This window comes from Condylura cristata, unplaced genomic scaffold, assembly GCF_000260355.1.
Source record: "Condylura cristata isolate star-nosed mole 26May11 unplaced genomic scaffold, ConCri1.0 scaffold00027, whole genome shotgun sequence".
NCBI classification, from domain to species: Eukaryota; Metazoa; Chordata; class Mammalia; order Eulipotyphla; family Talpidae; genus Condylura; species Condylura cristata.
In genome coordinates, this window is record NW_004567128.1 from 28,588,000 (window position 1) to 28,604,160 (window position 16,161).

General features: G+C 53.2%; 1 protein-coding gene and 1 long non-coding RNA gene across 4 annotated transcripts; one reads left to right on the forward strand and one right to left on the reverse strand.

Annotated features, from left to right (window-relative positions):
• Nucleotides 1-21: 21 nt before the first annotated feature.
• FOXP3 (forkhead box P3) lies at nt 22-13,355 on the reverse strand. 3 transcript variants are annotated; one of them, XM_004690038.2, is made up of 12 exons: nt 13,203-13,355; nt 6,579-6,801; nt 5,956-6,060; nt 5,736-5,874; nt 5,249-5,336; nt 5,071-5,175; nt 4,138-4,225; nt 3,876-3,956; nt 3,072-3,222; nt 2,362-2,438; nt 1,050-1,151; nt 22-841 (listed from the first exon to the last, which is right to left on the reverse strand). In XM_004690038.2, the coding sequence occupies exons 2-12, from the start codon at nt 6,777-6,779 to the stop codon at nt 692-694; spliced, it is 1,287 nt and encodes a 428-aa protein (XP_004690095.1). In that variant the 5' UTR covers nt 6,780-6,801; nt 13,203-13,355; the 3' UTR covers nt 22-691. The 3 variants fall into 3 exon arrangements, with proteins under 3 accessions (XP_004690095.1, XP_012585793.1, XP_004690096.2); XM_012730339.1 differs by lacking the exons at nt 5,956-6,060; nt 13,203-13,355 and having other exon boundaries at nt 6,579-7,027; XM_004690039.2 differs by lacking the exons at nt 3,876-3,956; nt 13,203-13,355 and having other exon boundaries at nt 6,579-7,027.
• On the forward strand, nt 5,324-6,240 carry LOC105854148. Its single transcript, XR_001145859.1, has 3 exons — nt 5,324-5,687; nt 5,969-6,077; nt 6,180-6,240. It is a non-coding gene; the product is annotated as an uncharacterized LOC105854148 (long non-coding RNA).
• Nucleotides 13,356-16,161: the final 2,806 nt, after the last annotated feature.

A 16,161-nucleotide genomic window follows, 5' to 3' on the forward strand; every position in this document is an offset into this window, starting at 1 on the left:
GACACATGCTGCCCCGTCAGTGTGTGTGTGTCCAGGCATGTCTGAGCAGGACTCAGGGCGCACTGGGGTTCTGCATAGGAGCATGTGCACACCGGATGTCTAGGCGAATTTTAATGGGCGGTGTGACCGGGCGTGCATTGGAAACTATATGATGCTGCGTGACCACTGTGTGTCTGCTTTGCTGGGACTTGCCATCCTGAGGGTACCAAGGCTACTTCTGCGTGGGTGTCTGGGTGCAGCCTGTGTGCATCTCTGGGTCCAGAGGCTGCTGTGGGTGTGGGTTGATGGGCCTGTGCTTCTTGGGGCTGATGGTGTGACTGCAGGTTTGGGTGTGCTGAGACAGGCTTTTGTGTTTGGGGGTTTGTGTGGCATCCAAGGGCAGGGTTGTGACTGCCTGTGACTGACTGTGGGGCTTCTCCAGCCCCGAGGCTGCCTGTGAGAGTGACTGAGGCAGGCTGGGTACGTTTGGGTGTGGAGGCTCAGTTTGGCTGGAGACCCCCCCACCTGGGTGGGGGTTCGGGGCTGGGCCCCTTGGAGCACCTTGGTGTAGGGCATGTGATCCAGGAGCGCCGTCAGCTGGGGAGTAGGGTCACCGGCAGGCCAGACTGCACACCTCATGTCCAGGGCTGGGCACCCCTCCCCCTGACTTTGTCCCATCCTTCCTTCCTTCCTTCTTTCCTGGGGTTTGAGGTCAGGGACCAGGTGTGGGGTCGGAACACCTGCTGGGCCGCTGGCTCCTCTTCTTGCGGAACTCGAACTCATCCACGGTCCACACCGCCCCCTTCTCACTCTCCACCCGCACAAAGCACTTGTGCAGGCTCAGGTTGTGTCGGATGGCATTCTGTGGAAGGCGGGCCAGCCAGCCAGGCCCGGGCAGGGGGCGGCAGGCAGTTAGCCTCTAAGGCCAGTGGTCCCCCCCCCACAAGCCCACCACCTGCTCCTCCCCAGCAACCCTGCAACCCCAGCCGCAGGCCTGCCTGCTCCTCAGCTTGGCCCAGCCCTTGGCAGTGTTGTGACTCCCCAGCCACCGCTACCACAGAGGAGCTCACCTTCCAGGTGGCAGGGTGGTTTCGGAAGAAGGCAAACATGCGTGTAAACCAGTGATAGATCTCGTTGAGTGTCCGCTGCTTCTCAGGAGACTCCAGGATGGCCTGGAGATTGGGGGTGTGGGGTAAGGGGAGCTGCTCCCCTAGAGTTGTCGCTGAGAGAGGCAGTAACCCACCCTAGGCCATCTGACATGGGGTGGAATTGGTGTGGGGCGACAGGTCAGAGACAGGGTAAAGGGGTGAGTATGGTAGAGGAGCAAAGCTGAGCTTGAGCAGGCCCGAGTCAGGGTTAGGGCTGGAGTTAGTCTACAGGGCTCTGGAGTGGAGCTGGAGTTGGGGTCTCTGGGGGGTGAGATTTCAGGGTTTGGGAAAGTTAAAGACCAGGAGTGGGATCAGATTGAGGATTTGGAAGGGGCAAAGACCTGCAGAATTAAAGGTCGGGGGAGGGGCTGGTGATGGGGGTCTGGTGAGAGGTGGGATGAAGTCAACAGTCAGAGGGGTCTAGTTTTCTAGCTCTTTTTGTGTGTCAGGGATGCATTAGATTCAGGGCTAAGAACGAAGGTAGTTCTGGGGAATTGAGGTTAGTCATGCAAGGTTGTTAAGGAGCAGGGCTAGAGTTAGGTGTGGGGTGAGATGGGGTCAGGATTTGATGTTTGGATTTAGGATGGGGCTAAGTAAAAGGTCAGGTTACAGTAGCACTGAGGTTCTGGGCAGGACTGGGCTAAGTGGTAAAAGGTGTAGCATGGTGTGGCCTAGGATGATGGTCCCCTGGACTGTGCGTCAGGTTCTGAGGCGCTGTTGGGGAGGTTCAGATGAAAGTGTGGGGACTAGGGTTCAGAGGCTGAGTCAGATAGCTGTTCCCAGGCTGCTCTACCAAACCCCACCACAGTTCCATCTGTACCCCTCCCCTTACCCTGCCTCTGACCTGTCACCCCATGTCCAGGGAGGTGAAGGTTAGGATGGGGTCCAGTGGGGGATGTTGGGACTGGGAAAGGAGTTAGGGGAATCCCTGGGATGGATTTAAGCCAAGAGACAGAGATTTGGTTAGTTCTGGGGCTACGTATAGGCTGAGAATGGATTAGGCGTGGGGTTGAAGGGGCCAACAGGACGGGTTGGCGTTAGGGCCAGAATTTGGCTTGTACTGGTCTGGATGGTAGTTAAGGTTTGGGTTCTGGGGTGAAGCCAGCATGGGGGATCACCTCTGAGGCATGGGTTCATACAGCATCCTGCTCAGGGGGTGTGGGGGGGAGTGGGGGAGGCAGGTCCCCATGCCCTCTTTCTCTTTCTTCTCCTTGGGCCTGAGCTGCTTGCTTACCCAGCGGATGAGGGTGGCGTAGGTGAAAGGGGGCCGCATGTTGTGGAACTTGAAGTAGTCCATGTTGTGGAAGAACTCTGGGGGTGGAGAATCAGGCCTTGTCAGGGAGCCCCGTTCCCTCTCCCGCCTCTGCTCTACCGTTCAGAATCTACAGGTCAACACCAGTGTCCATGAGCACAGCTGGTTGGCAGAGCACTTGATGGAAATGGTATATTTAATTTTTGCTCCATTCCTGATCCCTGATACAGGGCTTATTTTCCCTGAGGTTTGAGATAGTGAAGGAACTTGCATGCCAAAAGGATGTGACTAGGTTAAGTGGCAGAGCCAGGGTGACATTCAAGGGCTCTGATCATTAGCCCATAGCCTAGACCTTGTGGGGAGTAAGTAAGTGAGCTGGGGCCAGTTACCCACTTTTCCTTGGAGAACATAAAGGAAGGGAGAGTCACTAGGAACTACTTAGAGCCCCCCCCCATCTGATGACCAAAGGGAGGAGCTGAAGCCTAGAGTGAGTGAGCTCCAATCCCTCTGGGGGACAGGGCAAAACATTAGGAACCATCACAGGGGCTTGTGGGACATGGGAAGCCTGAATGAAAGCTTCGGCAACAAAATCTGGGGGTGGGGGTCTGGGGATGAGCAGTACCTAGCCCCTTTTTGTACCCCTTGCAGTGCCAGTCGGGCTTAGGGCCACTGTGTAGGGAAAGCCACCCTACCTGGGAAAGTGCTGTGTCCATGACTGCCCCAGAGGTGCCTCCGTACAGCAAACAGGCCTTCGGGGGCCTCCTGGGGGCCAGGCCAGACTGGGACGGCAGTGCCCTGGGTGCCAGCAGCTACGATGCAGCAGGAGCCCTTATCAGATGAAGCCTGGGGGAGGAGGGAGAGGCTGGTGACCACTGGCTTCAACTTTCAACTTGGCTTTTATGACAGGGATGTGCTACGGCTGCACTTCCAAGGCAGGTCCACTTGACCTTTCCACTTGACCACAGCTTGAGCTGTGGCCTGGACGCCTGAGTGTAGGGCGCACCGATGCCGAGGCCACAAGCAGGGCTTGAACTGGGCTCCTCCACCCAGCTGCGACTGGGGAGAGCACCGGCCTCGATTTTCCTTGCCCGTGAGTTGGAGATGGTCATCGTAGCCACTTCACAGTGGCCTTGTAAGGGCTGAGTAAGCAGCAGCAGCAGTGCCTGGCAGCCAGGGCAGGCTTCAGGGGTGTGTGAGCTGGGCAGGACTCCCCACTGTGGTCACCATCTTGAAATTTGACCTCAACACTGTCATTTTGCAATGCGGGTTACATAGGTGCTCCTGCCACGGCTTGCGGTCTACATTCGGTGTTTTGGCTATTTGCTGTTGCTTTGAAAATTGAAGGTCATGATGTTTCAGTATCAGAGTCGGAGGGTTTGCAGCTGAGGGGAGAGTCCCAGGTCTGGGTGCGTTTAGAGCCGGAGACAGGGCCCAAAGAGTGCAGAGTCCCTCCTCTTCCGCCCAGCATGTGTGTACCTGAGCTGGGGGTGACTCACCACAGATGGCGCCTTGGTCAGGGCTACCTTCCCGGCCAGGTGGGCCTGCATCGCACCCAGCTTCTCCTTCTCCAGCACCAACTGTGAGAACACAAAGTGAGGCCTCAGTCTGGCCTGTCACTGTCATGGTGTTGCCCAGGCTGTGGTCTTCCCCACGAGTGCCCGAACCCCTTTCTCCCCTTAGGCCAACCCCATCCTGGGTGTTTGGGTCCTGGCACAGGGTGAATGCAAGGCTTGCCTACCCCCCACCCACCCACATCACCTGCTGCTCCAGAGACTGTACCACCTCCTTCTGGAGGAGACACTGTGCCCTGCCTGTCTCATCCAGGAGATGGTCCGCCTGGCAGTGCCTGGGTAGGGGGAGAAAGTGCAGGTGAGCATGGTGGGGCTGTCCTCTTGCCTCAGTGTTCCAAGTCGAGAGGGCCCAGACCTCCGAGTGCTGTCTCAGCCGCAGCTCCCCACCCCTCTCTACCTCGGTCTCCCCCCATACACCTGTCTTTCCTTTAACCTAAGCTGCTTGGTGTCTACTGCATGACCTTGATATGTCTGAGCTTGTCACTTGAGCCTGGCCATGGAGTTGAGCCTGGCCATGGTGCGGGAGATGACACTGGGAGGGTGGTGAGCCAAGAGTGGGCCAGGCCGATGCTCGATGCTCGCAGGACAGGCATTCCGGGGGGGGGGGGCAGGTTGTGGGAAAGACTGGTGGGCGAGAGGATAGGGTACATCGAGTTGCTACATGCAGTTGGGTTGGAGAAGGTGGGGGGGAACCTAGGGGAGGTAGCATCAGCCATTGTGAGGAACTGGAATTTAGAGGGTTAATAGAATCAGGCTTGTGTGGTAGCAGGACAAAACAGTTAGCATGGATTCTGAAGCCTGGTTATCTGGGCTCACATCCCAGCTTCATCACTCAGGAACTAGGTGATCTTGATCAATATACATTGCCTCTCTGGCCTCAGTTTCTTTGTGAAATGGAGGTAAATAGTAGCATATGTCGCTATTAATATGCCCCATTATACAAATGAGGAAATCGGGCCCCGAGAAGCTAAGTAACTTGCCCAAGGTTGCATAGCCACAGTTTCAGCTTCTGCCTCTTTCATCTTAATACCTATGGGGATGAGGCCTGAGCTGACACCTGCATCCCAGACCTCCTCCCACAAACGTTCCTCCTGGACTGGAATGGATCAGGGCTGCTCACTTGAGGAAGTCTTCCGGCTCCTTGAAGACCTTCTCGCATCCAGGCCACTTGCAGACACCATTGGCCAGCAGTGAGTAGGAGCCCGGGGGCGCGGTTGAGAGGGTGCTGGGGGGCGGGGGATAGGGTGTCAGGGGTGGGGATGGCAGGGAGAAGGTCCTTCCCAGCCCCGCCAACTGACCTGTCCTTCCTGGGTGCACTGGGGCCTGGAAAGGTGCAGAGCAGTGCTGGCTCCCTGGACACCCACTCCAGGCTGGCCACGTTGATCCCTGTGGAGTGGGATGGAGCACCTCTGAGGCTGCAGCCAGGCCAAAGAACCTGGCCCACAAATTGTCTTCTGAGCTCCCCACCTCCTGAGTCCTAACTCCCAGGGACCCGACTCCCAGGCCCTTGTTGTCTCTGATGTCCTCGGCTTCTGGTGTGGCAGCTCAGACTGCCACTTACAAGCGCTGACATTTTGACTAACTTTCCAAAGATCTGTGGTTCTGTGATTTTGACATTCTGCATCTCTAAGGTTCTGAGCCTGACATTTTTTGGAGGTTGGAATTTCCAAGATGATGAGACCTGACACCTCCGACCTCCTGATGCTGCCCTTCAGCAGCTTGCACAGCTACGCTCAAGTACTTGGGGGCCGTGGGGCTCTGGGGAGCTGCAGGGTGTGGTGTTACCAGGTGGCAGGCCAGGCCGGGCCTTGAGGGAGAAGACGCCGGTGGCAGCAGTGGGTGGTGGGAGGCTGATCATAGTCGGGCTGTCCAGCGGGTGTACCTGCAGCACCGGGGTCCGGGCGTGGGCATCCACTGTTGAGATCTGGGGGTAAAAGTGGGCATGGTTCGGACTGCCCCCTCCAGTTTTCCCACCTGCTCCCTCACTGCCGTTTACGGTCTGTACCTGGTGCATGTAGTGAGGCCTGTCCTGGAGGAGTGCCTGCAAGTGGGGTGACGGGCCCAGCCGGGCTCCGGAGGGTGCCACCATCACCAGGGGCACTGTGGGCAGCTGCAGGGAGAAGGCAGGTAGGTGAGATGCCATCCCCATCCGTGCTGTCAAATGTGTCTAATTCGTAACCTATCCACCACAACTGCACATGCTCATGCTGTGCCATCCTCATTTTACAGATGTGGAAACAGGCTCTGGGAGATGGAGGGACTTTTTCGAGATCAAAAAATAATAATAAGCGGCAGAGCTGGTCTTCACGGTGTCACCCCCTACCTCTCTGGGCCTCAGCCCTTGCCTGTCACATGGGTGTGGGCACACATGGCAAGGCCGCTGGGATCATGGTAGGGTCTCCTCCTGAGACAAGGATTGGGAGGTTGAGAGCCTCGGATCTCTGAGACCTGCTAAGTGGGGACTTTCTTGGCCCTACGACATCTGCATAAGTCACAGACTTGCCTGGGACCCAGAAAACCACTTCCTGTGCCCCAGCTGGGCCCCCCGCTCAGTGCCACAGTAAAGGTCGGCACCTGTAGGCCCAGGTACCCCACCCTGCCTGCCCCATCCTGGGCCAGGGGCCTCACCTGCAGTTGCGATGGTGGCATGGGGCTCAAGGAGGAGGCATGGGCACCTCGGAGGTCCCGGCCCTGGAACGTTGCCCCGGGGCCTTTCGCCCCCAGCAGGTCTGGGGCCTTGGGTGCAGCCCTCCAGCTGGGCGAGGCTCCTGGGGATGGGCCGAGTGCCAAGGAAGGGGCTGCGGGCTTGGCTGGCCTGGGGTTGGGCATTGGGTCCTTGTCCAAGGGCAGGCTGTGGGGCATAGCAGGAAGGAGTTACATGTGTGCTGGGGGGAGAAGGGTGCAAAGTAGCCAACCACCAGAACCACGTGGTGCCTCCTTGGGTCAGAGCAGCCATTGATGGGGTCGTGTTCTACAGCCAGACCTCCACTCTGGTCACGTGTGCGCATGTGAATCCCCACACTGGTGTTAGGAGCATGTGTCCCCATGTGCGCCCCATGACCACCTGTCCAGCGCACACTTGCCTGTGGGTGCTGGCATAACCTTGGTTTGGATGTGTCTTCCATGAGGATGGTGGGGGATTCTGGAGTCTGTGGGATCTCAGTGAGGGTAGGTCTCAGTTCCTTCCCCTACCACTTGAGCTTTGTCTGCAAGCCTCGACCCTCCAGTTGTCCCCATGTCCTGCCAAAGCCACATAAGCTCAGTGCCCACCATGGCTAGCAGCAGCTGGACTTTCTCCAGGGGGCATTGTTTGATGCCACTGATTCTGGCATATCCATGAGGTATGTGTTGGGGACACAGGTTCAAAAGATCTCTCTGGCTGCCATGAGAGAATAGACTCCAGGAAGGTGATGGTAGAAGCAGGGGGATTAGCGAGGTGGCGACTGCACTAGTCGGGGCAAGCGGGCATGGCTGCACAGACCAGGATGGTGGAAGTGGAGATGATGCAAAGTGGGTGGATTTTGAGTGTGTTTGGGGGGCGCAATCAGGAAAATTTGCTGATAGTTTGGATGTGGTGGGGGAGAGAGGCAGGGGTCCAAGTGATTCTGGGTACTAGTCTGAGCAGCTGGAAGGACAGAGCTGACATTGCCTGAGATTGGGGAGATGGGGGAGCAGAGCTGGGGGTGAGGGACGAGCCAGGTGTAGTGACAGATGTACCTGAAGTCTGACATTAGACATGGGAGTGGAAATGCCGAATGGGCATCTGAGCAGTGGAACCTGGAGCTCAGGCAGGGGTGGAGTCCGATCACCTCTGGGCCCCTGTCCTTCACAAGCTGGCCTAGCAGGTGCCAGAGAAGAGACAGACTCTCTAGTCAGCACCTGTGGGAGCTCCTCAGTTTAACCCCCACTAGAACTTACCCCAATATCTGCTCCCCATGTCTGCCTGCAAGTTAAGCTCATGCTGTTCACACTGCCTGGCCACTTTCTTCCTCCTCTTCTCCTATTTGAGCTCACCCTGCTCAGAAAACCCACCATGATGGCTCCAGGCCCCTCTGTTGAGCCCCAGGGCTTCCCGATCCATGGTGCGCAGGGCCTTGGTTTCTCAGAATCCTGTAGTCCCTGTCTGAGAGGACGTCAGTACTGAAAGGGACGTCACAGCACAATGTGCATAGTACTGAGGGGGACCCCCAGGTACAGTGTTACCAAAGTGATTTGGGACTTCCACTTCTCTCCAGAAGCTGTGTGTGTGTACATGTTACAAGCCCATACTGTGGGAGAAGCTGTGTGTGTGTGTGTGTGTGTGTGTGTGTGTGTCCCTACCCCCATCCCTTAGCACTGGCTGGGCGCAGAGGCTGACAGTAACCCAAGACCGTACAAGGAGTGCTCTGGGAAGGCAGTGCTCCTTTTGCTGTCAGCTGTCAGTGCCGTAGTGCTGAGGGAGAATTCAGACAGGAGGAATTCAGACAGCAAACCTTTAGTCTCTCAGGGATTAGAGCATTAATTAGTATGTGAGAATCAGGAGCCTTGGGGGAAGAGGGCCTGAGAGAACATCAGTGCCCATGAGGAGGTGAGTGAATGGATGAGTGGGATCAAGGTGATTTTCTACAAGTCAAGGAATGCCACAAATAGGTGGCAAGCCACCAGAAGCCAGAGAGGCCCAGATCCTTCCTCCGGCCCCCTGCTCATCTCGGACTTCTGGCCTCCAGACCATGAGATGGTACATTTATGTTTAGGCACCCGTTTGTGCTGCTTTGTTACAGAAGCCGAAGCAAAGAGATTCTGGTTTTGTTTAGTGGATGTTTTTCCACCACCCTGGCTTGGCCCACGCAACCTGTTTATGGTCACGTCTGAAGCTGCCTGGACACCTGGACAGAGCATTTAAGAAATCTCCTCCCCAGGCACATCTGGAACTCAAGGAAGTGTAGAGACAGTACATTCTCAGAAAGGAGATGTGGATATGGACTGTCTGGTGATAGGGTACCGGGAGGGCCAGGCTGGGCAGCTGGCTTCCTGCACAGTCTGTTGGGGCGTCCCTTTCTGACTGTTTCTCAGAAGCTGCATGGAGGATGTTTCTGGGACGCAGGTTGTGTTTTCATATCGGGGTCTGCATCTGGGCCCTGTTGTTACAGCCCCCGACTTCCCCAGATTTTTCCGCCATTGACGTCATGGCGGCCGGATGCGTTGGCCTTCATCAGCACCCAGGAGGAAGAGAAGGGGGTAGATACCCCACCCCATGAGTTTCGTTCCGAGAATTGGCTGCCCATCCTGCAGTTGGCTTGGCGGATGTGGTAGGTGATGTCCATCTGGCCACCGTGACAAGCCCTGTGGACCTGGCCTTTCTTGGGACATGGAGAGGCCCAAGGTTTGATGCTCAGAGGGTGCCCATGGATTTTGGGACCTTTGGGGTCTTCAGATGGCACTATGTCAGAACCTCAATCACTGAACATTACTTGTTAGATTCAAAGGATCCCACAATCTCAACCCGTAGACTATGGGGCCCAAAGGCCTGTCTTCTCAGTACATGAAAGCCAATGTCCCTGGTACCCAAACTCACTGGAACTCCCTGAGGAGTATGAAGCTCATGACTTGATAGGACTTCCCACCTACCAGGTCTGGGGTTGCAGCAAGCCTCTCCTCAGCCTCCTTCCCAAGTTCCATGAAGGTAGGAAGGTCAGAATCACCCCTTCCTTCCCCCCAGCCTGAGGCCAGGTTCTGCCACTAACTAGCTAGCTGTCACGCTTTTCAGGAGCATGTGTGAGTGGGGATGGTAACAGTACCCACCTTCCAAAGTTCATATGCAGGAAATACTTAGCAAGGTATAAGTAGATAGCTGCAGTCTCCCTATCCATGCTGGAACTATGTTCCCCAAATCCCCCCTGCTCTGCTAGAGATGGGGAGGGAAGAAGTAAGAGGGTGGGGGGGTGCCAGTATACCTTTGTCTAGGGTCTCAAGGCAGGGAGCAGGAAAAGCCCCAGCCTTTGCCAGTAAAGAGCCCACTTCTGTGCTCTCTGGAGGGGCCCCCAGGTAGAGGTCCCCAGGAACCAGTACCTGCTCTGGGGTTGCGGCTGAAATTTGTTGGTAGCCAGACCTAGGGCAACTGATGTCCGTCCCTCCGGTACATCACCCTCTGGCCACTTGTCTCCTGCCTATGGGGCTCTGGGGCTCCACAGCCTAGCTCTTGTGTGGCTGGGCTCTGTACTGTGACTGGATCTTCCTGCCTGAAGGACCAATCTGTGAGAAGGCAGAAGGGGCAGTGGCAGCTGCTGGAGGGCATTTCAGGACCTCCTTCCTATCTCACATCATGAGAGCTGAGAAGTAAGCTGAGGCCCACAATGGGGCCTCCTGGGTGCTGATGAAGCCCAACGCATCCGGCCGCCATGACGTCAATGGCGGGAAAATCTGGGGAAGTCGGGGGCTGTAACAACAGCGCCCAGATGCAGACCCCGATATGAAGACACAATCTGCATCCCAGAAACATCCTCCATGCAGCTTCTGAGGGCAAACCAGGGTTCCACCCAGCACCCTGAGAGCTGACTTGGGTTTTGATTCTGCCCCTGCATCTGTGTGAGCCTCGGAAGAGCCCCCTGTATAGCTCAGGGCCTCCACCTGTTGCCCTGTATACTAGGGATGGGAAAGGTGGAGTAGCCGAGGGCAGGGCCCCCTGCTCCGTGGCTAGGTGAGTTAAGTGTGTACAGGGACTCAAGTTGACAATGCCCCTCCATCCAGGGCACTGGCTGAAATGGATACACAGAGGGGAAGAGGACGGAGTGAAGGACAAGGGAGCAGAGACACAGTAGGAGATAGAGGGAGAAATGAACAAAACTGCGGTGGGATAGAGAAACATGGCAGAAGGAGCGGTGGAGGGAGGAGAAAGTCACAGCATACACAGGGAGTGAGAGAACAGAACAGAAAAGAAACAGAGATGCAGAGAGAGAACAGTTGCTGCTCTGGGCTGGAGGAATTGATGCTGACTGAAATAAGGAATAACGGGCAAATGCCAGGGGGAGCTTAGGGCCATTCATGCCTGGTGTTGCAAAGCAACAATCACAGAGATGTGTCACCCTAGGGTAAGAGCAGACAGAAGTGGCAGAATAGAAAGCTCAGACACATATTCACGCAGACTGAATTTGTGATGAATGTGGCATTTTGACTTGGGGGATGGGGGAGACTAGTGAAATGTTTTGGGGGATAATTAGGAGAAAAATAAAGTTACTGGATGGATAATCAGTTCATTTTCCCACCAACCCCTCCCTGGCCAGTATGAAAAGTTACTAGCATCATAGGCCCTAAAAAATTCCTGACCCATGAAAGAGAAATAACATATAATACTGATCTTGGGGTTACTGCATACCAGAGCCTATGCTAAATACTTAATATGATTAAAGGATTTAATTCTCAGGATGGCCTGTTGCAGTAGATATTACTATCATTATCACAGTGCATGAGGAAATGGAGGTACACAGAGGTTAAATGCCCGGCCAAAAATCCCACAGGGGGTTGAGGTAAGGCTGGTTTGTTCCAGACAGTCTGGCTCCAGTACCCACACTCTTAACCTCTACAGTAAATGGAAAATATGAAGCCATAAAAGAACAGCAGCTAACACAGGTGAACATTTACCTCATTTTCAAGTGGGAAAGGACTTTCTAAGCACAAAACCAGAAATAGTAACCACAGAAGGAAAGACTAAACTATTTGATTATATAAAAACATCACAAAGCACTGTAAACCAATAGAAACAAAACATGAATTGGGAGAAAATATTTGCTATGTATGGCTGGTGGAAGGTCAATATCCTTTTCAATAAAGAACTGTGAAAGACCAATTAGAAAATACACACACATGAACCCCCTATTAGGACTAAGAACATGACCAGGCAACTAAAAAAACCCAAAAGTACAAATGATCAATAAATACTATAACTAAAAAATCAAGAACAGTAAGTAATCAAAGAATGCAAATGTTGATCATGGGTTAAATTTCTTTCTGACTTGTTGAGAAAGGATTTTAAAACAATAATACCTCCCCAGGGTCAGCCTGTGTAGAGGGAGCATAAAGCAGGACAACCTTTTGGAAGGATAATTTGCAGAGAGGGCCAGAAACCTTAAAAATGCACATATTCTTTGCTCCAGCAATTCCATTTTCAGAAATTCAAGGATCCAACCAAGGATGGTCATGGGGGAAACTAGAGATCGCACAAATGTCCAGTAATTGGCACCTGGTTGAGCCAATGTGAGGACAGTCTTGACAGTTAGGAAACATCAATATTAAACCAATTTTTAATGATCCACAAAAGGTCTCCAGTTCATTGAATAAGGCAAGTAGTATGATTCTCATTAGATGAACAAAATGACTAATAGGCAACACTGAGTGAGCACTTCCAGTGTGCCTAGCCCTGTGCGAAGCCTGCAGAGACAAGCTCACCCAGCCCTGAATGATGATCTCTGGCCCTGGACGTGGGCTCTGGCCACCCCCCACCCCGGTCCTGAGGTAGGACCCCACAGCTTAAACCATGGCAACGATGGCAGGAAATGTGCCCAGGAGGCCTGCACTCCACGAGTCCAGGGAGGGCTCAGCCTTGCCCGACATCACACGATCCTTCCACTGCGCCACACACAACTGTTGCCCATTCTTGTAAATGTCCTCATTGACATGCTATTATTACAATATGCTATTAGTACAAGCCAAATGTGTGTAAAGCGCTCCGCTGGGTGGCCAGGCAGGTAAGGGGAGGCAGGAAAGGAGAGAGGTGGAGTGCAGTCCAATGGAGGAGCCAGAGAGGGAAGATGGTAAGAGCTAGCAAAAGACAAAAAAGGGAAGCAGCAGAAAGTGGGGCAGAGCCACAGTAGGAGCAAGAAAGGGCAAATAGAGACAGATGGGAGATACTGAGAGAGGTCGTTGAAATTTCCAGTTCTACCTGGATAGTGTTTTAAGTTCAAAGTTCTGAAATACATAGGCTGGCAGTTGACATATTTTAAAAATTCTACCCACCAACATATCAATCCATTTATCTTTACTTCTGCCCAGACATTAAGTACTTTACCTATTAGTTTGAAGGCATTTGTTATTACCATTGTAACTAAAAATACCTTACCTGACTGGGGCCTCAGTGGCAGCTTGCATCTCACCTGTACTGGAGGGTCTCTGACCCCCAACTGCTGACCTCAGGCCCTCTCCTTCATGGCCTCTATGAGGCCCTTTAGAACCCCCACATCTTTGGAGGGGCTGAGGGTGGGGGAGAGCGGGGACACTCACCTTGATGAAGTGGACCGACAGAAAAGGATCAGCCTGGCTTGTGGGAAACTGTCACATATCAAAAACAACTGCTTTTATACCGAGAAGAAAAACCACGGTGTGGAAGCCACAGACCTCTCTCTTCTAATAATCCAATTTTTTTGATGAGTGTGTATGGGGTGGGGGGGGTGTTCTCATAGTTGTCTCTCTCTCTCTCTCTCTCTCTCTCTCTCTTACTCTCTCTCTCTCTTGCTGTGTTTCTCCTCTTGATTATGAGACTTAAACGGAAATTTTGAAATTTTGGGTTTTTTCTTTGCCCTTTACGAGTCATCTGAAAATATGATTTCTTCCCCTTACCACAGAGGTGAGAGGTATCAATGAGATAACAAGGCTCATGAGAAACCACAGTTTAAAAAAAAAAAAAAAAACAAGGGAAAAAGAACTCAAATAAATCACAGGGGCAACCCAGGCTGGCAGAGCTATCATTCTGTGAGAGGACATTTGAGGGTCTCTGGTGAAAGAAAGAGAGGTAGTGAGGCTCTGTGTGCCGACAGGAAATGCCAGGGAAAGAAATGGAATAGACCTGGATTACCAGCAGCCTTGCCCTGCTGCAGGCCTGAGTGTCCCCTTTGGTTGAATTGATAGGGTCATCATCATTCTTACTGCCCAAAGGAGTACTCTGAACACTCCCCTAATCCAGAGGATGAGAGCCATGAAAGTTACTTCATGGAGAAAAAACCAGGGAGTTTAACCTACCCCCCCACCCCTATGCATTCACAGAATCGAAGTCTGAGAATCACTGGCCCCTAGAATCCACTGAGCATCAGTGAGTGAAGACAGGGAGAAAAGTCTTGCCTTATTCACATCTGAGAGCCTGAGAGCTTTGACCCCGAGGCCGCCCTACTGGGAAGGTCCCAACCAGCCCCTCCCCTATTAACACAACCATCCTCGTGAAAGCCCAGGGATCCCTAGGAACCCCAAGCCTTTCAAGGCCACCTTGGCCTGATGTTTCTGAGGTGTTCAGCCTTGGCAACTTTCTTCTCCCCCCAAAAAAATCCCAGTTTTCAAGGATTTAGGATGCCGAATATCCCCATCATCCTGTAGCTGACATTTAAACTCGAATTTTCCATGTGGCAGACACAAGGCTGAACACTTCTCATAATTGATCGAGTTCAGGCCTCACCACGGCTCTTTTGAGGACCATCTTGTTATGATTTCTCTACAGATGGGGAAAACAGAGGCACTGTTTCCTCAGTTGGTGAGTGGGGAGTTTTCCTTGGTTCCAGGCTTCAAAATCCTGCAGCCGGACTAGGATGCAATGATGGGAGATTCTGGGATTTGAAGATTCTTCTTGGGGTTTTAAGCTTGTGAAGATTTAAAGTTGTCCAAGAATTGGTGGTTATGTTTCTTCATCATGGCAGGCAACCCCTCCAGTCACAGGTCAGCAGGGGAGACCAGCCCCAGGGGCTAAAGACCCATGAGAGGCCATGGCTGGTCTTCCCAATCCCTGGCTCCCCAACACCCTGCGTAGTCCAAGGTTCTGTCATTCAACCTCCACTCCACCCCTCTGCAAGACTCGCTTCATGTCTGGGGAAGAGAAATTAGAAAAATTGGAAAGAGAAATTCACACAGTACAAACCCAGTCTCCAGAGACCCCTTTCTCCTTTGTCTCTTTTCCTCACCTCCCAAACCCACAGAAACAGGAGGATCTCTTTCCTTAACTTAGACTCACCTGGAAAAGCCCAGAGGGGTCCTGATGGCCCAGCTTTGTGAAGACAAGAAATAAAGAAGAAAGAAGGGTGAATAGAAAAAAAAAAAAAGACCTTAAAAAAATCAGCCAACAATTAAAGAAAACCCAACCCTCCCCACCATTAGTTGAAAACAAAACTTTCACTGGTTGAGGCTTCTGAGGGTGGGACACATCTGAGACCCAAAGATGGCCTACGTATGGCGGGCAGCCAGGGGAGGTGCCAAGTTAAGGAAGGCCCTCAACTTGGAGGTCTGCAGGAACCCTGTGTACAGCAGGGGTGTCACTAATGTAGCATATAGCTGGGAGCAAGGGATGGTGTGAGGCGTGTGCTTCTCAAGAAGGAGTTGTGGGGAGCTGGTGTTAGGGATGTCTCCAGGATGAATGACCCCTTACTCCCTGTGGACTTGGGTCTGAACTTTTCCCACACCTCTCAAGTGACTAGAAACCAGGTCAGTTTGTAAAGCTGAGGCCTCGTTCCTTGCCCACTTCTGAGGGAGGGGCTGGCTTTGTCTTTCAGGATCAGAGGCATGGGCTATATCCTCCGTATACCCTGCCTAGGATGTCTCTCCTTTACTGTCACTTCATCCATGAAATGAGTGGCCAGAGAAGTAGGAAGAAAACTCTGGGTGGTGACCTCGGGAGTTCCAGGAGGCCACTCAGGTGGTGTTTGGGGTATGGGAGAGGTGACAATGCTGCTACTAAGAGCCAAGACCCTTGCAGAGTGAGGGTTGGGGGTTCACAGTGGACAGAGAAGGGGCAGAGATCCCTACCTCTTCTCTGTATACTGGACTTACCTTCTCACATGGACATCTTCTGGGGGACAGTATGTAGGAATAAGCAGAGGTCAGTGAAAGTTCCCCCAGAGAGGGCTGTTTAACAAGACTTGAGAGTGGTGAGGGAGGGAGCCATGTAGATAGAGACCTGGATCATTCCAGAGGGAAGAGCCAGTGCAAAGGACTTGAGGTAGAAGTGTGCCTGATCTGCTAAGCTCTACCAAGGAGACTGGCGTTGTTACAGAGATATGAGAGGCAGGTAGAAGGTGAGGGAGACCATGTAGAATGTTGTAGGCTAGGTTAATGACTTTGGTTTTTATCCTGAGTGAGGAGGTGGCCACGGAGGGTTGTAAGCAGAAGAAAGATGTGAACGGTGTTAGGGTTTAACAGGACTCCTCATGGCTGAGTGTAGAAAGGGTGACAGGTGTGAGGGTGGAAGCCGACCAGTGAGGGGGGC